Source organism: Sapajus apella, unplaced genomic scaffold (genome assembly GCF_009761245.1).
Source record: "Sapajus apella isolate SASKATOON/1434 unplaced genomic scaffold, GSC_monkey_1.0 scaffold19, whole genome shotgun sequence".
Lineage (NCBI taxonomy): Eukaryota > Metazoa > Chordata > Mammalia > Primates > Cebidae > Sapajus > Sapajus apella.
Window position 1 is genome coordinate 5,708,675 of NW_022436959.1, and position 23,940 is coordinate 5,732,614.

The 23,940-nt window shown below is 40.3% G+C and overlaps 1 protein-coding gene across 9 annotated transcripts in view; it reads left to right on the top strand.

The window, feature by feature from the left end:
- PDE1C (phosphodiesterase 1C) overlaps window positions 1-23,940 on the top strand; it is a 551,218-nt gene that overhangs the window by 526,495 nt on the left and 783 nt on the right. For 5 of the 9 annotated variants that reach the window (XM_032286653.1, XM_032286661.1, XM_032286662.1 and 2 more), the window contains one exon: window positions 7,312-9,679. The exons of 1 other annotated variant lie outside the window; for it this stretch is intronic. In XM_032286653.1, coding sequence (XP_032142544.1) covers window positions 7,312-7,481 — 170 coding nt within the window. In that variant the 3' untranslated portion in view covers window positions 7,482-9,679. Of the gene's footprint in view, window positions 1-1,097; window positions 4,699-7,311; window positions 9,680-16,554; window positions 16,977-23,940 lie in introns of those variants that run through there. 3 more of the 9 variants (XM_032286659.1, XM_032286657.1, XM_032286656.1) reach the window with 3 other exon arrangements.

Consider the following 23,940-nt stretch of genomic DNA (forward strand, 5'->3'; position numbering starts at 1 on the left):
AGCTATCTGTGTGGTTCCCATTTGCAGCCAGGATTGCGAATCACAAGTTAAAGATTTCACGTAAAGTCCTGGAGCTTGCCTGGCTCAACTCCACTGGCCTAGAGTTTTGGAATAATTGTTAATATTTCAGCCTGGCAGAGGGGAGGGAAAAGATCAAAGCAGTTATTTAAGAGAACTTTTAATCAGGACCTTAATGACTTTCTGAGCCATTGCCACAAACTATTTTAAGGTGGGGTTGGGGAAGGACTCACTTTTGATTACAGAGGAGCAAGATTATTGCTTCGAGTTTACTGATTATTCAAGGGTATTCAAGAATCCAGTATATGACACAGGTTTATAACTAAATGTTAATAATATAAATGAGATATAATTTTGACTTGACTCTTTTATTATTGGTAGTTATTAAAACTTACTCTGTATTTTGGTACAAGATTATTTTAACCATGGGAGGATAGAAGGAAGAGTCTGAATTCAGGTTGCATGTGTGTGTATCCAGAATCCAGACTCCTTTGTGTTAACTGTGTGACTTTGGCCAGTTACTTAAGCTCTTTAAACCTCAGTTTCCTCACCCAAAGAGGGAGTGATAATAGTGCTTGCCTCATAGGATTGTAGTGAAGATTCAAGGTTAAATTCTTATCATTGTGTGAAGTACACAGTATCAGCTATTGTAATTACTTTACCACAGCGGTTCCTGAAATAAAAATCACAGGCTCACTTCTCTTATTGTTCCATCCTCCGTGGAGCTCACGTTAACATTCCAATTCCTTGCAATTCAAAAACTCCTGGATGGTTTTTATACATTTTATAAGGGCTTTCTACCACAAACAGATACTGATTTTAGAAATAGAGTGTATAGTAGAGTTTTGTCCTTTATGTAAAATAACATTTAAGTGGCAATAAATGATTATTTTTATTTTGTTTAGTATACGTGGTTTGGGGTGCGTGTGTGTACACATTGCAGATAGAAAGTGTCTATAGAAGAAAATGTTTTTTTAAAAGGTCATATCATAGCTTTATGTTTGAAAGAGAAAAAACACAGATATTCAACACCTATTTTTTGTTTAAAAATAAAGTTGCCAATATTCGAATTTATGCAGAAGCTCTTGAGTAGACCAAGTTACTGCCATTTGAAGTGATGCTCAGTAATGAGGTTCAGAAAGCTTCCACCTGAAAATACTGCTGCACTGCAGTGTGAGGTTCCAGAGGTCACACTGAAGTTGCAGTGGATGGAAAGAACCAAGGTCAGTGCTACGGGAAATCATATCAAACACAAGGGAATGAGGCCAGTGACGTGGACGAGGACAAGTGACTGTTCTCTCTGGATCGCTCTAACTTAGTGCAAAACAACAGGGTACACTGGGTTAATTACTTGATATAATAATTATATGATATGATATATGATATTGAATTAATTCATTTTTTCTGAAAGTGTTTTCACTCAAAGACGCCCTTGATAAAATGGAGCTATTTAGTCAAATAAAATTGAGAAAAACTACATGCTATTGGCTATTCTCAGGGGTTCTTAATAGATGTTAGCATTAGTTAAGGTACTGGTAAGTCCTGATATGAAAACCCTAGCTCAACTCAGTTAAATTTGATTGAGGAACCCCTCTCTCCCCAACCATACCTATTACACAGTTTTGTTGAAGAGCACTTTGGTTTCCAGTAGACTAATATAAATAATCCTAACAGCTATTTTTTATATATGAATAAATTTGAACCTATTTTTTGGAGAAAATAATTCTGTGCAATTGTTTCCTATATCAATACAAAAAGTAACCGCCAAGGAAAATGATCAGAGAGAGAGAGAAAGAGAGAATGGAGAGAGAGAGAGAGAGAGAGAGAGAGACAGAACGAAAGATAGTTTGGTGGTGGCAATGAAAGGGGAGAAAATCATAGACACCTTTGGGAGAAATTGTTATGTTTATGAAAAAGAATTAAACAATTGAGAGTTAGAACTCCTAAAAGAGAATTGCTTTCATGAAAATCAAACATGGAGCATAATTATAAAGGAAGTTGATGTGCCAATTTTTGGCTTGAACTTTTGGTTTTGCTAAGCACGTTTAAAAGTAATATAGATAATAACTTGCCCAAGTTCAGGCTCTGTGCTGAGATATGTGCCTTTGTCAAAATCTTCTTTAACTAATTAGATCATTTTCTCCAAGCAAATTGCTCTAAGAGATGAGGCCAGACTTTTTTAAAGTATCCCCAAGGGGAAGAAGTGTCCAACTGGCTGATAATCAAACATTTTTGTGGCGGGGGTGGGGATCCAGGTTTGGTTCTTCTCCGCTAGGGGTTGGGGATTGTATGACTGATTGGATTCAGCTGTGGGAAGTGCCCAGTCATTGAAAGGAGGAGGGTCAGACCCCTTCCAGTAGTTTAGATATAGCCAGACGATGAATGAGGGCATCCTCAGAAGGTCATACCAGCACGCCAGCCGAATGTCCACATTAAATTCAAGATGATGCCCATATGCCTGGCTCTGGTGTTTTTCCCTGTCACCAAATCACGTTCCATTGCAGAGAGGAAAGGCAATGAATGCATATAAAACAGCAATTTATGAAATTTACCTTTATCACACATTTTGAGCGAGGGTGACAGCAGACATATAAGTATTTCCACAAAGTCAGTGGGGAGCCGATTTCTATCAGCAGGTTCAACTCCATTTGCAATAACTCCAGTGGCAAGGAGAGTTTTTGTTCTGACAATCAGAATTCCAGCAAACTATAAATGTTTCTTCATGCTGAGAAGTGGGAAATTCAATAATACTTTGGTTGAGTTCCTGCTGAGCAGTGAAAATCGAATGAATATGGAGAGGGACTGTGACTTGAAGAGCAGTGAATCAGCTGACCTAGACATTGCAACAATCAGCTTTTAAGGTGAAGCCCTCTCCCCTTCCTACACCATTCTCCAGGATAACAGCACTGTTTTTATGCTTGTTCCTAGAGAATTTGATGCCATAATCCCTTGTTTACCTTAAGAAACAGAATTAAGCACTCAGATCTAATAAACAAACCTATAATAATATAGAAGAATATGTCACAACAGAGCCATTTGCTGCAGCTCTTTACTTCATGTTAGGGCATTGCAATACTGTAAGATCGGCATGGGTATCCAGGAGCTTGTAGCAATAGTATCACTTATATCTGAACACTTTTTACTTCTGTGAGTGAGTCAAAAATTTCAGAGGATGCTACTAGAATGAAAGCCCTACAAAGGCAGGGATCATATCTGTTCTGTTCACTGTTATATTAATGGCACACAATAGGTGCTGTAAGAAGTGGGTGAATAAATATTAATAAATATTAATCTGTAGGCTGTGAAAAGTGTACTCAGCTATGGCCAACCTGAGATGTCTATTACTAAGGCCCCAAGGTGAACTTAGTTTTACTGATTTTCTTTCAAGTGTGATTTTATAGAATAACTCTGATAGATGATTCTATAGAAGGAATTTTTACTAGTATGTTTCTTTTTAAAAAGTTACATGACTAGAACTTGATCATCACAGAAAAATTGGTAAGTATAAACAACCAAAGAGAAAAAATAGCCATGTTTATGCTGCTCAGAGATAACCACTGCTATGATTTAAATGTATGTCCTTCTGATTTTCCTATGTACATATGTATATATTTTATAGTAATAAGATTAGCTAATATATACTGCTTTTTCATTTAACACTATTACATGAACCTCTAGTTTTGCTAGTAGTCATCTGTATCATCTTTCCATAGTATCACAGTAGTATATTCTAAGAATGGACGAGAATTTAGCCAATTCCCTATGATTGTTCATTTAAGTTGTTTCTAATCTTTTGTTTGATCATAAGCACCATGCATTTCCCTGTTATTGGAAGAGATATGCAGAGCTGGTTTTTCACAAGGAAGCCTCAGGCATTGGACAGATGGGCACCCGACCTTGGCCCTTCCATTGGACCCACCGTGTGTCCTGCTTCTGCACTGGCTCTTTCACTGACAGTGGAGGAGCCTCCAGGGAGAGCCAATGAACAAGGGTTCAACTGGCTCTGTTTCCTTGTACTTTTCATCTCGTTATTATATCTCATCTGTTTTTGCTGATTATTTGACTTGTTCATGTTTAGTTATCTCACCGACCAAACACTTTCCAGCAGAACCTAGAAGGGGTGTGGGGGATGGCTGGTGTACAGGGGAGTGGAGGGAGGAAGAGTCAATGAGTACTTTACTTTCTGTGTCTAGCTCTGCAGATTAGATGCTATCCTTTATTATTATTAATTATTATTATTATCTGAAGTTCCTGCTTTATTCAAATGTCCCCGGTTGTTACCCAGTGTCATTTTTCTGTCCTAGGATCCCATCCAGGATAATCCATTACTTTCAGTCATCAACCTTTTTAGGCTTTTCTTGGATGTGACAGTTCCTCAGACTTCTCTAATTTTTGGTGACATTGACAGCTTTGAGGAATATCTGTCAGGTATTTTGTAGAATATCTCTCAATTGGGATTTATTTGATGTTTTTCATTATTAGAATGGGGTTATGTATTTTTGGGAGGAAAACTCCAGAGGTAAAGTTCTATTTTCATCACAAAATATTAATTTTTATCACATACTACTGGTGTCAACCTTGATCTCCTGGATGAAGTTGTGTTTATTAGATTTCTGTACTATAAAATTATTATTTTATCTCATTTTTCAAATTTTTATTGTATTTATTTCTTTATTTTTGAGAAGGAGTCTTGCTGTGTCACCAAGGCTGGAGCCCAATGGCACCATCTCAGCTCACTGCAACCTCCACCTCCTGATTCCAGTGATTCACTGCCTGAGCCTCCCAAGTAGCTGGGATTACAGGTGTGTGCACCACCGTGCCCAGCGAAGTTTTGTATTTTTTAGTTGAGATAGGGTTTCACCATGTTGGCCAGGCTGGTCTTGAACTCCTGGCCTCCAGTGACCCGCCTGCCTTGGCCTCCCACAGTGCTAGGATTACAGGCATGAGTCACCGTGCTGGTCTGTCTCACTTTAGTCCATACTTTTTGGAAGGATGTCACTATGTCCAATCCATACTACAGGGCTCCTTCTCCTTAAGGGAGACATATATACATAAATTATTTTTAATCTTCTGCATATTTTTCTATTCTCCCACAATTACTTATTTATTCAATCATTTATTTATATTAGTATGGACTCATGGATATTTATTTTACACTTGGAGTTATAATGCAATACTGCCTTATTTCATTGCTCAGTTTCATTCAATTTTTGTCATTCCGTAGATATTTCATTCAGGGCTCCTTTGTCTATCATTGTATTTGTTTGTTTGTTTTTGAACACTTTAAATTTTGCAGCTCCACAAGATGCTTCAAGTGCTTCTTGTATATTTTGTTTACTGTTTCTAGAATCGGTCGTTTCTACAAGGAGCCCTGGTTTATTTTATTAGCATATGGTTTTAGAAACCAAGATCAGGGCAGTTAGATATGCTTATTTTTGCTGAGCCTTCTAGATTTGCAGTGCCTTTGTTGCTTCTAGACCCCCTCCCCTTCCACTGATAGAGCAAGAAATTATATGTGTACATGCCAACTCATGTACATACACATGTCTATACATATTTTTATATATAATCACGTGTATCTCTATTAAGCTAAATACGAATTCATATTGATATCTCCAAGCCGATTACCAATTGGATCATTCTAACGTCCTCCAACAATTCTCAGTATCCACCCTCTGTTTACATAATTGTTGAATTCCAGTATACATGTAGAGTGGTAATAGAATTGATAACAAATAGCCCCATGGGAAACAATTTTATCAGTGCCTGTGTACAGCTTCATTGGCCTTTAGTCTTGCAGATTCTATTCACATACAAAGCTACTTCGATGAGCATCTTGTCCCCCACTCTTCAGGGACGTTCTTTCCTATATTTGAAATGCATTTACCTTGTCTTGTTACAGTTTGCATTTCATTCTAGGATTCCTCCGACCTCCTAAATGGTTTTTCATTTGCATACATTAGGGATTACTCTATGTCCTATAAAGTTCTGTTGGTTTTGACAAATGTGTAATGTCACACATGCACCGCTATAGTATTGTATGGAAGAGCTTCACTGCTCTAGAAATCCCCTATGCTCCACCCTCCCTCCTCTTTCCAAACCCCTGACAATCACTGATCTTTTTATCACCTCTATAGTTATGTCCTTTGAAGAATGTCATAGAAGTGGAATCATATGCTATATAGCCTTTACAGACTGACTTCTTTCACTTGGCAATATGTGTTTAAGCTTCATTCATGTCTTTGCATAGCTTGATAGTTAATTTGCTTTTTATCACAATAAATAATATTCCATTTTATAAATATATCATAATTTGTTTATCCACTCAATGATTAAAGGACACCTTGGTTGCTTCCAACTTTTGTCACTTACGAATAAAGCTTCTACAACAATTCATGTGTGGGTTTTTATGTGGACGTACATTTTCCATCAATTGGGTAAATACCTAGGATGCACAATTGCTACATTGCATGGTAAGACTATATCTAGCTTCATAAGAAACTGTCAAACTGTCTTCCAAAGTGGCAGTACCATTTCGTATCCCAATCAGCAAGAATGAGGTTTCCTATTACTTTGCATCCTTGCCAGCGATTGGCATTGTCCACTTTTTTAGACTTTAGCAGTGTATATGTGTGTAGTAGCATATAGTTGTTTTAATTTGAAATTATCTAATGGCACAAGTTGTTGAGCATCTTTTCCTATGCTTATTTGACACCTGTATCTCTCTTGGTGAGAAGCCTGTTCAGATCTTTGCCCATTTTAAAATTAGGTTGTTTGGTTTTTTTTTGTTGAGCTTTAAGAATTCTTTTTATATTTTGAATACAAGATCTTTATATGTGTTTTATAAATATTTTCTTAATGATGCACTTTTAATTAGCACGTGGGGATTGAGTGCCATTTTCCAACACTACAAGCTTACATACAGTGCTAAATGCTGTGTTAATGACATATCTGTGTTTACCTTCTTTGCTCTACTGTTCCCAGATGCGACCCCAGTGGCTCCTTTCACTCTCTTGTCCCCATCCATTCATTGTCAAAGGACCTTTATGTGCTGCAGTCATCACTGTGTATCTCTAGAAATTTCTTCCCTTTATTTATTTTGAGTGAATGACCAAGGTGATAATGTGCTTATTCACCTATCTGCCGTAAGGTTTCCAGGGAGAATCCAACCCTGCTTGTTTCCTGGTTTTGGAGGAAACAAACAGGTCTAGAGGAAGTTGCTCACAATATTTAGGTTGTGCCATGTCATGGGTGAAGCTAACAGTTGTCTGTCTTCCTTTCCATGGCCTCCAGTCATCAAGCCTCCTTTGCGTCATTTTAAACGCCCTGCTTATGCATCTAGCTCCTATGCACCTTCAGTCGCAAAGAAAACTGATGAGCATCCTGCAAGGTACAAGATGCTGGATCAGAGGATCAAAATGAAAAAGATTCAGAACATCTCACATAACTGGAACAGAAAATAGGCCGAGGGGAAGAAGAGAGGGGCATGAAGGATGGTCTACCTATCTGCTTCTCAACACCCACTGGCCACAGCAGGACATACCTCCAAGCCACTAGGAGGCTGTTGGGGCAAGGACTATCCTAGTTGACTCCACCAAGGCAAAACTAAAGTTGTACATGATTTTCCTCTTTGTTGTTCTTGTATAGACTCATCAACTGCTGGATGTGGCATCAGCCCAGACTCCAGCAACAAACTACCAAGAGGGGTGTTTTTATGACATAGGTCTCTAACAGTCTAAACAGGACCAAAATTAAAATGAAACAAACTCTAAAAAAATATAAAATTTCTCTCATTGCCACTTTTGCATCTCTAAAAGTTGACTTGCCCCCAAAAGAATATTGGTTTAATAATCACCATATTTAAAACATGCACTGCTAAAAACAAATTTTCCAATTTTAAATACACCTATTTAAAATGTAAATGCATTTATTTAAAATTCAAGTAAATATGTAACTTTCAAAGTAAATGTATTCAAAACAGAAGTTGTGCTTCTGAATGTAAAAATATTGAAAGGAAGAACTGATGAATTGTTATATTCATGGACATTTCAGAATTCACACTTACCAAAGCAAATCCAAGTTAAAAAAAAAAAGACTTTTGGCTTCTACACATGTGCCTCATGCCCAGTAGCCTCACGTACCTTTAAGGATTTGAAGGTTTGCAGGAGATGCATTTGGCTTTGTTTCCTCTAATCTTTTACTTCTACCCAGAGTAGATGATACTAAAAGTCATGCCTAAAAGACCGCAGGTTTGAGAGTCAATGCAAAAGATGTCAGTTTGATTTTTGTGGTCCTAGGCCAGGAGGGTGTAAAATTCTGAGCCTAGTTTAAATGCTTTATTTTCAGATTTTTCTGGACTGAAAATAAAGAATTTAAACTAGGCTAGAGATGCCTTTAAGTTACATTTCAGATCCTCTTCCCAGCAGGCTACGTATCTAAAGCCCTTGGGATCCCAATTGCTCTCACAGATGTTGGTGGAATCGATTGCTTTATAACTCACCTGTCTTCATGGTGGCATTTTTAGCCCTTCTGTGTCTCTCCCTAGAATTTTCACTTTGAGACTAGCACAGAAGTAGCAAGGAAAGGCTCAAGATTAGAGATAGCATTCAATCTCTTCAGAAATAGCCTGGTGCAGCAAGAAAACTAGGTTTGTTTTCAGGCCAGTCTGATCTTCATCCTGTTCTTTCTGTAACTAGTTGCAGGACCTTGGTCTGAAGGCATAATTTTTTGATGCCCCCATCTACTTAACTAGAAACTAGGATTCATTATACCCACTCTGCACTTTGTATTGAAGTTTAATGATAATGTAGTTTTTCGTTGCTGTTGCTGAGCCTGGCCATTAATAGGTGCATAATAGAAGTAGCTAAGAGCATTTCATAATCAGGATGAACTCTCCACGACAGCCCCACAAAGAAGGAGCTGTTTGTTCCTGGATGGCCTCAGTCTTTGAGGCTTGATTGTAAAGAGTTTAGTGTCTTCCCCTTCTCTCATTCCTCACAGTTCATTTCCAATAAACTGCAGTTATTCAAGTTGAGCAAGTTGCAGAATTTAGCACCCATCATGTTCTTGAACAGTTTATTTATAATGTGCTTTATGATGATACTTGAGAGAAATTTAACTGCTATACAAAAAGAAAAATCACTATGACTTTTTGTTAAGGAGGCGATCGCAATCTTAGCTCCCTGCCTGGTGTCTGGGTTAGAAAACCTTTATGCAGGCTGGTAGTGTCTGTTCCACCTGGATTAGGTTAACTCAATAGGTAATTCTTATGTTTACACACAGATGCTTTAGTGCTTGCTGTGCAAAGTCATTTGGCTACACAATGAGGAGGCCCATGGGAGAAGGAGCCTTCTCAAATAATGTTCCCCATCTATCTGTCAATATCTTCCATCTTAGGTATTGAAAATTCAATGAGGCTCTGTTTTCTTGGCTGTGCTTCTTGATGTTGGAAGCCATGTTCCTAGGGAAGAAATCTCGTTCTGTATTATTTTCTCCTAAGATGTGATTTTTTTCATCCTTTTCTAATATTTTAATTGAGCCAGTGTACAGATGTTGAGATTTTGCACTGCTTATAAAATGCCTGCCATGTTTTTTGCATGATGGATTGTATAGAAATGCAGATTATATTCTTATAGTAAATAAAAAGATGCTTTTAACAGTCTTTTTTGTATGTGAGCCATTTTCTTCTCTGAAATTCTGTTAGCTAAGTTTGGCACTATTCAGCCCTGAATGTCTTGTCAAGGTGAATAGTATAACTTACTCATTTCAATGTGTTTCCTGATTTTGTAGGTGATAGTTCATTTTTTAACCTTTTCTTCCCTATACACCCAGTAAACAAATTTGTTAATATAAATAAGCCATAATAGGACTTAGTCAGTAGGTGAACACCTGTATTATCAACTCAGTTTATATCATTCCAGGCTAAGCTGTCTTGCTAGTGGTTAAGAATTGGTACTTTGGAGTTTAGAAAAACTTATAATTAAATCCTGACACTGCCTTTTGTTTGCACTGGGAGCTTTACTAAATTGCATAATATCTCTAAACTTTAGTTTCAGCTGTAATTTGAGAATAATAATAATACCTGACTCATTATAGCACAGGGCTGGCCTTACAGCAAGGGCCAAATAAATATTAGCTATTATTTCTTGGAGAGCGAGTGGAGTGTAGTAAAAAGAAGTTAGGCCCCGATTTCAAGAGCGATGTCCCATGATATCAGGTAAATAATCTCCAATTTCAGTAAAAAGGAGGTAATTTAACCTTGTATTACCCATTTGGCTATTCCTATATGCACTAGTTTCTGACATCCCCACCTCCAACAGTTTCTCCACCTGTATCTCCATGTCCTTGGCCTTCTTGGGCCTCCATCTATTGTGGCCGTCTCTTGCCCTCATGACTGACTAGGACTCTCCCACCACCTCCCTGTGACTCACTTCCTATAACCACTGCCCTTCACGCTGCTCCTTTTTATGCTATCTCCTTCTCCACAAACAATTGCTTTATTCTTCCAAATTTCCACCAATACAAGTCAACTGCAGAGAGGAGACTTTTCCTGAAGGTTTAGGATGATAGCACAGCAGAATTAGCTCTTTAAAAATTAGACCAAGTATCAGCCAGTCTCCCTTTGTGGAGGATTTCTCATAGGCTGTGGCTTCCTGAGGCACAGGTTTGTCTCCATCTTCTTGCCCTTCTCCTTCTTTTTCTTTCTTTTCTTTTTTTTTTTTTTTTTTTTTTTGCCTAAACTCTTTTTACTTCACACAGCTATGCAAGTTGTGAGGCCAAGGATATGACTGCAAACAACAAGGTTTAATTTACATGAATAGCTGGACGTGGTTGCCCACACCTGTAATCCCAGCACTTTGGGAGGCAGAAGCGGATGAATTACCTGAGGTACCAAGACCTTTCTCTTCCTCTGTTGCATTAAAATTCCTGTGAATCTGCAGCGTGGTCCACCTCTCACCCTCTATGCCACATGTTCTGAAGGCATACGAGCTCACCACATGTTTTCAACACCACATATTTTCAAGGCATGTGAGCTCACCCTGACAAACAATGGGCATTGACTTTGGGTCCCACTCCTATAAGCACAAAAAACCCACAGCAGATTTGAAATGGTAGTTTTCCCTGAAACAAAATCCAATCCTAGGGAAAGACCAATCCATATAAGAAAAGAACCCTATAAACATGTCTTTCCCTCTCCCACCACCACCTCTCCTGCTCACCCCACTTGATCCTGCCCAGGAGTTCTGCTTGTTTATTTTTTTCCCATTCAGTTATGATACCAACCCCACAAGAGTATGGCAGTGACTTTCATTTACAGGTGCTTAGAGAATGCAAATTCTCTTGTCTTCCTACCTCTTTCTACTGCAAGCCAGTTAAGCCTTATCATGAGCACATCCACTAAGCTTTTGAAATAGAACAGACACTCCAGCATCCCACTGTTAGGATTTCTAGTCCCTGCAGGATAGAAGGAGAGGGTAGAGATGGTTGATAGCCACTACTTTTAAGAGATTTTCATTCAAATCTCCATTCCTTAGACGAAAGTCCACCTATACATCTGCAAGCTTTCAGTGTGTTTTCCCATTGGCTGCAGCTTCACTTGATCAATTATATTCTCTTTGATCCATTTTCAATTAAAAAAAAAACTCTATTGGAACAACATGCTGATTTATTTAGAGTTTTTCAAATTAGATTGGATCTAAGGATGCCTTGGGGCTGAGGATGGCAGTGGGTGAAGGCTTCATGACTTGGTTTCCAGGCATGGCCCTTCTGTAGCCTGAAGTGCCCTCAGCAAGGCTAGTTGAGGCAAGAGAAGGCCCCGCATCATAGATGGTGAAAGTGGGGCTTTGCTGGTGGTTTTATTTTCAAGACTGATCTAGGAGACTTATGAGTATTCATTATACTTTTGTTACATTCACAAAACATGAAAAGCTGCTTTTGGGGAATAATAAGTGATAATAACTATGGAATACTCTCCTCATCTGCATATGTTAAATTCACATGTTCATATTTTAACTCCACCTTTAACTCATAATGTTCAACTTGGGTTCTCTGTGAAGTCCAATGGCATACTTTGTCTTATACACCTGAATAAGAGATTCTATGAGCCAAGCTTATAGAACCACCCCATCTGGATATCAGTCATTATGGAGACAATTCATTGCCTCCATTGTGGTCATTGCCCTTTTAGCAGCATCACTTATGACTCACTAGGTAAAGGAAGATTCCAAACTTTTGGAAGACACAAAAATAAAAGGATACTAAATAAATATAATGAGAGAAAAACATATGTTATAGTGAAACTGCCTTTGCAAAATTATGACAGTAAGAGAAATCTGACATAGTTGACTCTGTCTTGCTTCTCATCTCCAAGCTGTCCTTGGTCATTCCTGGGTGTAGGCTAAATTCACTTTGGGAGGAATTTAGTTCATAGTTTAACTTGAAATAGAGGATAATAGTCCCTCCCTAAAATTAACCCCATCCTTGCTCAGCGACCAAAAACTGCCTTTGTAAAACTGATGGAAGGCCACAAGAACAGGATTATGGGAGGGGCATGAACTCTGCTAAAATGTAGGCACAGTTTCTGTAGTCCCTTGCTGCTCAGGAGTGATATGGCTAGAGGGCACAAGATTTGTGACTTCCCCAAGTGCTTCTCTAGATAACATCACTATTGTAGAACCCAAGACTGCTTTTTTTTTTTTTTTTTTTTTTTGGAGATGTTTTTCAGACTGACCTCACCTGGATTTGTGACTCCTGACTCAACTGATCTTGTGGCCACACCCAGGGGCAGACTCAGTGCATGAGGACCATTTTCCACACTCTTACTATCTCATCCCTAACCAATCAGCAGCACGTATTCCTTAGCCCCTGCCCACCAACTTGCCCATAAAATCTCCTGACCTCAGAGCCCTGGAGCCTTCAGGGAGACTGATTTAAGTGATAACTCCAGTTGTCCAGTGTAGCCAGCCTTGCATCAGTTAAACTCTTTCTCTACTGCACTGCTGAGATCTTAGTGGATTTACTTATTTATTTATTGTCTGTGCAGCAGGGAGGAAGAACTCATTGGGTGATTACAATCATAATGGCTAAAAATTTAAAATGATAGAACACTGCTCTAGCATAATCAGTTTCAAAATCCAGGTAATAGTTTTTGAGAATCCAGCAGGTTCCAGGCACTTTAATATATGTTAATATATTTTTTAAACTCTTGTAATAAACCTGTGTGGGAAGACTTACTGTCCTTATTGCTGATCAGTGAATGGGTTAAATATTTCAGAAAGTTTGCAGAACTAGTGAGGAAAGAGAGAAAGGAGATTCAATTGAGGTCATTTGATTGTACTGCTATATATTTTTTCCATACATCATGTTGTTCCCAAAGAATTTTCTGGTATACCCCTGTATTGAGCCTGCTCATCATCATCATGGGTCTTTCATACTCAACCATGCTCCTGTCATCCAACATAGAATTCAGGACCAACAGCAATGACATAATTCTTCTTAACACACAGGATTGTTAGTTTCCCTCTCCCTCTTAGGCCAGGATTGATTGTGTCCCCTACTGAACCCATGTCATGAAGCATTTCTAGGAGAAGACCTACCTACCTTTCTAGGAGAAGGGCTGAGATAACCACCCACACATCTGGACGTCTGGCCTCTTTGCACTATTGCTCATTGAATTAATCATCCCCATCTCTCTCATCAGTTAATCCAAATGGTTGGCTCTTTCTCCAACTTGTGGCTTTTGTTTCCTGTCCTATCAATTAAGACATGTCGAAAGCATAGTCCGTGTGGGAAAAAATATTCCCTAGTTGTTGTGTTTCCCGCTTCTGTAGACATCTGACTCTATACCATTATCTTATTCTTCCCTGAAGTCTGACAGAGGAAGCTGTATTCTCATGTTTAAACCTGTTTCCACCACTGAATCATATCCTATTTCTACCGCCAAAATATATTTGATTGTTATAAAAAGTCAGCAACGGAATCCAACCATTTTGGATAGATATCCAAACTACCAAAGCACAGTGATGTTGCCATAAGTCCATTCCCCTTGAACTTTCTGAATCTATCAATTTGTCCTTATGACTCTCAATCCTGTACCTGCACTCCCAATGACCTGCTGGACTTCTTCATCTGAGTGTCTTGGAGTGCTGTTAAGTGTCGCTTCCATATTATTCTGCAGCCCTCACACTGTCTTCTTTCTGATGTCTATATTTCTGTTATTGCTATTACCATTTTCCTAGTTACTCATTCTTAAATTCTTTATCTTTTATATTCCTCCAAATCCATCTTCACATTTGTCACTGATACTTCTCTGGGATTCTGCTTCTACCTCTAGGTTCCTTCCTGAGGAACTATAACCCTCCATTGCCAGAGAGATATCCCCTCTCATGTCAGACTTAACCCCCTGGAGCCAGAAAACCCAATTCCAGTGACCAGTGGTAGAGGCTTTATAAAGAGAAATATGAAGAACAAGTTTGCCAACATGTGCATTATCCCCTGTTGGAGAAGTTTGTTCACTCCTGTCTCATCCAGAGGGCTTCTCACAGAGGGCTCCTCTCAGTAACTGAGAAGATTCAGTACCTGTCAATGAGCAGTGAGGATTTTACAGAAAGATCTGGGTACTTCTGACACCTTGCACAAAGGTCTCCCTTTTACCCTACTCCCTCACCATACTCAGCATAAAGAGATCAAATGAGTGCAAAGCATTTGAATTCAAGCATTCTAAGCCAAAAAGACATACAAATATCACCAGACAATCCTGTTCAATAAATACATGAGGAATATACTAATTTTCAAAGGACAAAGTTTCTCATGAAGTGGTATCTATTACTTATTGCTATTTTGCACCACGCATCTTCACATGGAACTGCTTGCTGACTGAGCCAGGTCTATTCTCGTTTTTGTTCACATGGCTTCATTTTCATGAAATTTCTTCTACTTGCCTTTTGCCTTTGGAAATCTCAGTTGTTCTCCTAGGCCCCACATAAACTTTCACCTTCTCTGGGACTTGGTCCCTGATCTTGCCAAGTAAAAGTGGCCTTTTGCTGGGATTAATCCTTATAATGCTCTTTTTACTTATTTGAGACACTTAAATCATTCTATCACAAATTACATAGATCTTAGTGCTTTCCTACTATATTATCATTTCCTGAAGAGCAATGACCATCCCATTTCTTTTCCATATTGTATCCTCCGTAGTGATCAACATAGTGCTTTATGTAAAACAGATCCTTGAAAATGTCATGAGAGGATGTGGTACCAAATGGAAAAAAGAAAGGGATAGAAATACACATATTCAGGGAAAACATGACATTACCACTTTTCATCTCCCATTTACAACCAACCATCATTAACTTTTCTCACCAGGCACAGAAATAGTGTCAGAAACCTTCTTGACACAGAGCTCCAGGCAATTGGTTCCAATCCACTGGAGTTTTCATTCGTTAAAATCAATTAGCATCCATGGATGAAGAGAGGGCATAGTTTTTCCTTTATCTTAATGCTCTGTTGTGTTGATTAAATATCTTTTTATGTGCCAAAATCTCACTTCATCCAATAAATAAATTTAAGACAAGATTGAAATGTCATATTTTTCCAAAAAAAGCTACTTTGCTCTTCATATATCTCTGCTGTATTTTTAAGACTCAAAATCCTTGGCAAAGAGAGGAATACAGCTCCAGTCCTTAGAACCTTACCTGTAAAAGTAGGTAGTTTGTCTTCTTTTCCTCAAACATCGTATCACTGAAAGTACCATAGTTTCCCAAATTGTGGAAACAAATATTAGAGTGTGATCTCATCACTTACGAAGCTAGGCTAAAAATGCCTTGGGTGATGCTGTATTAGACAGCACGGTTGTATTTTCTAAGAACAGCCTCTCATCTAAAAATAATTTGAATGTTAATAAGCCACATACAATGGTGTCACTGAAAGGGCATTATGCCTTGATCATTTCTAGGAATGTGGTTGAAGCCATGATGATTACGTGGTTCAAGGGTGTTGGTAGACACACAAGATATCTTACTAGTTTATTTAATGTGATGCACTCAAGTGACAGATCGCGCCTGACTCGCTCACAGTCACTTCTTAGGCTGCACTGCCACCTGGTGTCCTTTAGAGGCATGAGTTTCAGGGAATCCATTGGAGTTTTTAGCTGGATGAATCTTGAGTGTTAGATTTCAAAAGGGCAAGCAGGTGGTGAAGAGTATCATTTTCATTGAGTACATTTCCAAATAGGTTTTTTTCTTTCATCAGACACAGGGATTAATTCCTTGAATAGTCATATTGTTTAAGTGCGTGTGTGTGTACATAAACCTTAATATGTGAAGGAAATACAGCTGGGGGAAATAGTGTGACAGGAACTATAGAAATCATAGTAAATATAATAAAGGCAGAACTCTAAATAAAAGACAATATCCATGATATTTTATATATGGTAATAATAATGACTACAGCGCCATTAATTTCTACTTATTATCCTTAGTATTTTAATGCTGACCCAACTTGCATTTCTAAGGCTGTCCCTCTGCCTGTCTCTTCTAGAGAAGCAGTAAACGCTAAATACTCAACTTCTCAGTTGACCTACATCTTAGGGGAGCCTCTTTCAGTTCTTGTTTTCCTGCCTGGAGTGCCCCCTTGAGCCTGCAGATACAGCAACCCATGAGTTCATGACAAGCATGGAAGTGAAATCTGACATGCTCTGTGTAGCACAGCAGAATGACTGAATGTGCCTGGGCTCCGATTACATTGTTGAACGGCTACGCCAGCCCTGGCTAACTTCTTGGGACTTACTACTGTGTGAGAAAAATAAACCCCTATTTCTTTAAGTTGCTGTTGATTATTATTTTTGTTGTTACTCCAGAAGTCGGTTTCTAATTAAGTAGAAGATCCTGCTTCCCTGAAGTTTGAATGAGATGCTTACACATTAGTTTAATTTTACTTTTTTGCAGAACAGAACTGGGGTGTGTGTGCACGCACACGCACACGCTCCAGTGAACTTCTCAATACTGATGTGGTTTTATGACTCCTGTTGTTGACAGTGTGGTTATAGCATGCTCTGAAGTGGAAATTGTTTTTTCGTACACTCCTGTTGACTTTCCTGTCTTACTTGTGGCAGGACTGCAGCCTCAAGCATCTGAAGGACAGAAAAGCACATTCCAAGGAGCGGAAAGAGCAGAAGCAAAGAGCACACACTTATGATCAGAAGAAGGCCCATGTTATGGTTACAGAGTGAAAAATCAGGCGATGGGCATGAGATGAGCCTCTCAGGATAAGCAAAGGCTACATCATGTGAGGAATTATACTTGATAGTAAATGTAATGAAAAGAGTTTTTTACAAAAAATTAGCAGGATCCCAGCAGGATAAAGTCATATTTCACAAAGATTGCTGTGTCAGCCAAATGGAGATGGGTTGGAAGAGGGAAGGAAAAAAATTAAGAAGCCAACGAAAAACCCCATAGAGATAGGGAGGAATTGGGGCCAGACTAGGGGGTGGCACTGGAAATAGAGAGGTAGTAGATTTGATATGAACTTGGAGAATAGAATCAACAAAATTTGGGTTGAAGAGAATCTAGGCACCAGTGAGGGTAAATGTAGGCACTAGTTACTGAGAGATCATTGGGGCTGGCTGGGGAATGTGAAGAGGGACCACAGTGGGGACAGAATAGAAAATGGTTTTGCATTTGCAGAGTTTGTAAAGACAGACAATGCGCAGTTTGATTTGCTGTTTAGGTGCTCAGGAGAAGGGTTGAAACAGAGCTAGAAACTTCAAGAGGCCTACACTACACAACTTCCAAATGTCCCTGGTCTACCTGTTCTTTTCCCCCAACTATATTTATCATAAATTTTGGTGGTTTAGGTGGGTTCTGTGAATTTAACTTTTGAGAATGTGGAACAAAAAGATCTTAGAAGAGAACTTCCATCAGTGTAATGTTTCAGTGAAGGAAGCTTGGGAGGTGCTGCTTTAGAAAAGAATTTTAGAGATAGGGTGTCCCTATGCTGCCCAGGGTAGCCTTGAACACCTGGGCTCAAGGGATCCTCCTGCCTCAGCTTCTTAAGCAGCTGGGACTTCAGGTGTGCACCACCACACCTGGCTTGTGCTGCTTGAAGTCGGTTAAAATGTAGTCCCGGTGCTCTACTTCATAAGAAACTTGTAGTTATTGAAAGAAACAGAAATGCATAGTCTAGACAGCCATCAGCAAATGGCTTCTCAGTTTATATTACAAACTGGTTGGTACTGGCAGAGTACAGGACTTGGGGTCTTCATGAGCAAGTGCAAGTCCTATAAGACATTTGTTCTTTATTGTTTTCTTACTGGAATGTGCAAGATGTGTGCTATCATTGTGCACAAAAGTATACCAGTCTCATTCCTTCCTTCATGCCTTTATTCCTGGTCTAGAATACCATTGATTCATTTCTTTATTCAATAATGTTGGTTAAATTCCTTTCCTGTTTTAGGTGCTAAGAATGCAGCAGTGACTAAAAGACAGTCTTAGGTCTCCAGGAACTCTCATCCAGTGGGCAGGTAGCTTTAGGATCAAATAGCTGCCAAACAATGTGAATAGGGCTGTACCTGAGCTGTGAAAACAGAAGGAGTTGTTAACTCCGGGGTTGCTGCAGGAAGAGAAATGGGGCACACAGACCCGGCCTCTGCCTCCCTTCCCAGTATCTTCTGTAGCCATTTCCCCATCCCTTATGCCTTTCATGGCAGTCATACCAAAGCTTGTCTTCATCCCTAGGTAAGCTCATTTCTTCTTGGCCTCTATGATGAGCCACAATTCAGGAGATTATGTCTATAACTGCCTAAAAGGAAGACAAACCTTTCTGGCTACAGGCAGGTAAAATATATCCTCCCAAAGCGCTGGGCATGGTGGCTCATGTTTTTAATCCCATCACTTTGGGAGGGTGAGACAGGTGGGTAGGGAGTTTGAGACCAGCCTGGGCAACATGCAGAAAGCCTATCTCTACTAAAAATACAAAAATTAGCCAGGCGTGGTGGCGGGCACCTATAATCCCAGCTAGTCAGGAAGCTGAGGCAGGAGAATCGCTTAAACTCGAGAGACAGAGGTTGCAGTGAGCCAAGGTCACACCATTGCACTTTAGCCTGGGTGACAGAGTGAGATTCCAGTCTCAAAAAATAATTAATTGATTGATTAATTAAAAATTTAAAAAAAGAAGAGCACATAGGATGCCAGAACTTGTAGCAACCTTGGAAAATATAATCTGCCACAGAGGGCAAGTAGAAAGAATGTTGTAGTTTAAGATTTCAGAAATCTAGTTGTCCAAAAGATCACAAGAGCTGTTCACGTGGCAGCTTAAGGGGAGAGGAAGCAAACGTCTTCCGAGCTGAGGAAGACGTGGGATGGTGAGTCAGGTGAACTGCATGCTCATCCATGTGAACGCTGACATCCTCAGGAAAGCAGAAGGAATTCAGAGAACAGAAGACAAAACACAATGTCGTTCATTATTTTTTTTTTTTAGAGATAGGGTGTTTCTCTGTCACCCAGGCTGGAGTGCAGTGGCTTGATCATAGGTCACTGTAGCCTTGAACTCCTGGGCTCAAGCAATCCTTCTTCCCCAGCCTCCTGAATAACTAGGGCTACAGTGTGTGCCACCATGCCTGACTAATTTTGTATTTTTATTTTTTGTAGAGATAGGGTCTTGATACCCTATCTTGATACGTTGCGCATGGTAGTTTATAACTCCTGGCCTCAAGCGATCCTCCCACATTGGTCTCCCAAAGCATTGGGATTACAGGCATGAGTCACAGTGCTCCACCACAAAACACTCTTTTTTTTTTGAGATGGAGTTTCACCTCTTGTTGCCCAGACTGGAGTGCAGTGGCACAATCTCGGCTCACTGAAAACTGCGCCTCCTGGGTTCAAGCAATTTTCTTGCTTCAGCGCCTTGAGTAGCTGGGATTACAGGCATGTGCCACCACACCCAGCTAATTTTGCATTTTTAATAGAGATGGGGTTTCTCCATGTTTGTCAGGCTGGTCTCGGACTCCTGTCCCCAGGTGATCTGCCTGCCTTGGCCTCCCAAAGTGCTGGGATTACAGGTGTGAGCCACAATGCCCAGTCTAGAAAACACTCTTTTAAAAAGTTTTCATCTTTTTTTTTTCTAGAGTGGTGAAATAATTAATCTCTGTGGTGAGGAATTCCTTTTTATTTGGGAAAAGATATTTGCAATGGGCCTATAGTTTGTGCAAAGATACTAATAGCTAACATTTTTTGAGTGTCCATTCATTCATTCATTCATTCATTCTAAATATATATACTGGGGCAGGCATGGTGGCTCATGCCTATGGTCCCAGCACTTTGAGAGGCTGAGACAGGTGAATCACTTGAGATCAGGGGTTTGAGACAAGCCTGGCCAACTCGGTGAAACCCCACTTCTACTAAAAATACAAAAATTAGCCAAGTGTGGTGGTATGTGCCTATAGTCCTAGCTACTTGGGAGGGTGAGGCAGGAGAATCGCTTGAATCTGGGAGGCAGAGGTTGCAGTGAGCCAAGATCGTGCCACTGCACATCAGGCTGGGTGACAGAGTGAGACTCCATCTCAAAAAAAAAAAAAAAAAAAGAGAGAGCGCTTACTGCAAGAGGTCTGGCTGGCCAAGACACTCCATCTGCTACACACTTGGGCCCACCACAGGCTTCATGCTGAGGCATGATCTTCCCAGGCTGCACCAGCCAATGACTCTGCATGCTAGGGGTTCCAGGTTCAGACCATTCCTGCCTTACAAACAGCTCCAATGTGGACAGTCTGCTCTGGGCTCTCTGAAGAGCTCTCAAACAGTTGTCAGACCTGTACTGTGGTCAGGATGCTCTCCATGAATATTCATTTTGTTTATTTAATTTAATTTTTATTTTTACTTTAGATAGGATTTGGAATGCAGTGGCTCGATCATGGCTCACTGCAGCCTCCACCTCCTGGGCTCAAGCAATCCTCCCACCTCAGCCTCCCGAGTAGCTAGGACTACAGATACATACCACTATAACCAGGTAATAATTTTCTTTTTTTGTAGAGACAGTGTCTTGCCGTATTGCTCAGGCTGGTCTTGAACTCCTGGCCTCAAGTGATCCTCCTGCCTTGGCTTCTCAAAGTTCTGGGATTATAGCCACTGTGTCCATCCATGCCTTTTTAAATAATTTTTATTTTTTTTAATTATTATTATCATTTTTTGAGACAGAGTCTTGCTCATTCTGTCACCCAGGCTGGAGTGCAGTGGTGTGATCTCAGGTCACTGCAACCTTCCCCTCCTGAGTTCAAGTGATTCTCCTGCCTCAGCCTCCCAAGTAGCTGGGATTACAGGCATCCACCACCATGCCGAGCTAATTTTTGCATTTTTAGTAGAGATGGAGTTTTGCCACATTGTCCAGGCTGGTCTCAAAGTCTGGACCTCAGGTGATCTGCCTGCCTTGGCCTCCCAAAGTGCTGGGATTATAGGCATGAGCCACCTCACCTGACCCATCCATGCTTATTCTTGCTCCCGCTTTCCTTTATTCTTCGCAGGGTTTTTTTTCCCGTCAATTTCTTGTACATCAAATTCCACCTTGGCATCTGCTTCTTGTGTTATGGAACCGAACTGGGATCAGCTCACCTTGTTCCTCCTTTGTTCATTGTTCTCTCGTGGCACAATGGCTACCTGGAGTACCCTTCCTGCAGTCCAGGAAGTTAAAAATTGTGTTGCTGAAAGAGCCTTTGTCTCAGTACTAATTTTTCTTTGTGGTACCAAGTATCTATTTCCAACATCTATTTCCAACACTACTGGAGGCCAGGAGTTCGAGACCAGCCTGGGCAATACAGCAAGACCCCATCTGTATGAAATTTAAGAAAATTAGTCAAGCATGATGGTGCAGACCTGCAGCTGGGATTACAGGCACGCACCACCACGCCTAGCTAATCAGTAGAGACAGGGTTTCACCGTGGTGGTCGGTCTGGTCTCGATCTCCTTACCTCAAGTGATCCACCTGCCTTAGCCTCCCAAAGTGCTGGGATTAGAGGCATGAGCCGCTGTACCTGGTCCCAAACTGTTTTTGTTAAAGACAGGGTCTCACTCTGTCACCCAGGCTGGAGTGCAGTGGCACAATCATAGCTCACTGCACCCTTGAACTCCTGGGCTCAAGCAGTCCTCCCACTTAACTTGCTGTGGAGCTGGGATCACAGGAACTTTTCTACTTCCCACAATTCCCTCCTCTTTTACTGTATAGTTTTTCTTTTTCAATCTTTTAAAACACGTTTTGGCTTAGTTGTTCTGCCTGAGTTTTTAAAAGAAAAAGCTTCTCTCTCTTTTCTCTTTACACAATTTTTTCTTTAGTTTTACGTCCCATCTCTCTCTCTCTCTTTCTTTCACACACACTTTCTCTATTTTCCGACATACGTCAACGCTTTTTTTAACATTTTGCTGGCCAGAGCAGGACTTGCCTTGGGCTGCTGCTTGTGCTGCTGGCTATAATTACCTTCTTGCTTATCAAGTTGCTCAATGACTTTTCAGGGCTAAGTGCCTGGAATTTTTCTTGAAGAAATTCAAGATTTGTTTTAAATGTTCATGCTTGCATGGGCCTACAGGCTACTGCACCTTCTCACTTGGAGCACCTGAATTGACAGATGCAGTATTTACACGTGCAATCAATACTATCTCACTCATTAATTCCACTCCTGATGTATTCTCAACAGAAATGATGGCTTACGCTGGTTGGGCAGGGTGGCTCACGCCTGTTATCCCAGCACTTTGGGAGGCTAAGTTGGGTGGATTCAAGACCAGCCTGACCAACAATGATGAAACCCCATCCCTACAAAATACAAAAAAAAATTAGCCAAGTGTGGTGGCACATGCCTGTAATCCCAGCTACTTGGGAGACTGAGGCAGGAGAATCGCTTGAACCCAGGAGGCAGAGGTTGCAGTGAGTCATGATTACGCCATTGCACTACAGCCTGGGCAACAAGAGCAAAACTCTCTCCAATTGGAAAAAAAAAAAAGAAATGAGGGCTTATGTCCACCAAAATTCATTTATGGAATGTTCATAGCAACTTAATTCGGGATAGCTAAAAATGAGCCAGATGTCCAACAGCAGAATGGATAAATAAAATTGTGGATATCTAATATAATGGATTATTACACAGTAATGAAAAATAACAGTCAGCATCTGCAATAACATGGGTAAACCTCCCAGACATAAAAGAAGCCGGATGATCAAGAGATCTTATTAATTGAGTAAAAGCTACAGGAGTCCACTTAGATGTATGAAAATCATTAGGGATGCAGGGTGAGGATTTTTTTTTTTTTTTTGAAAGAGGGTCTCACTCTGTCATCCAGGTGGGAGTGCAGTGGGGCAATGTCGGCTCATTGCAGCCTCAACCCACACCCCTGCCCAAGACTCCTGGGCTTAATCAGTCCTCCTCCCTCAGGCTCCCAAGCAGCTGGAACAACAGGCATGTACCACCACACCCGGCTAATTTTGTACATTTTTTGCAGAGACCAGAGCTCCCTATGTTGCTCAGGCTGGTGTCGAACTGCTGGCCTCAAGCAATCCTCCTGCCTCTCAAAATGTTGTGAGAGAGCAGAGTGAGGATGTTTTTGAGGACTGTGGTAAACATCCTCCTCACATTCATGTCCTATATAATCCTCTCCCTTTGAGCATGGGCTGGACCTAGGGAATACTGGGACTCTTCTCTTTCCTTTCTTTTCTTTTTTTTTTTTTTTTTGAGATGGAGTTTCGCCTTCTAGGCCAGGCTGAAGTGCAATGGTGCAATTTCAGCTCACTTCAACCTCCACCTCCAGCGTTTTAAGCGATTCTCCTGCCTCAGCTTCCCAAGTAGCTGGGATTACAGGCATGTTCCACTACGTACAGCTAATTTTTGTATTTTTAGTTGAGACAGTGTTTCACCCTATTGGTCAGGCTGGTCTTGAACTCCTGACCTCAGGT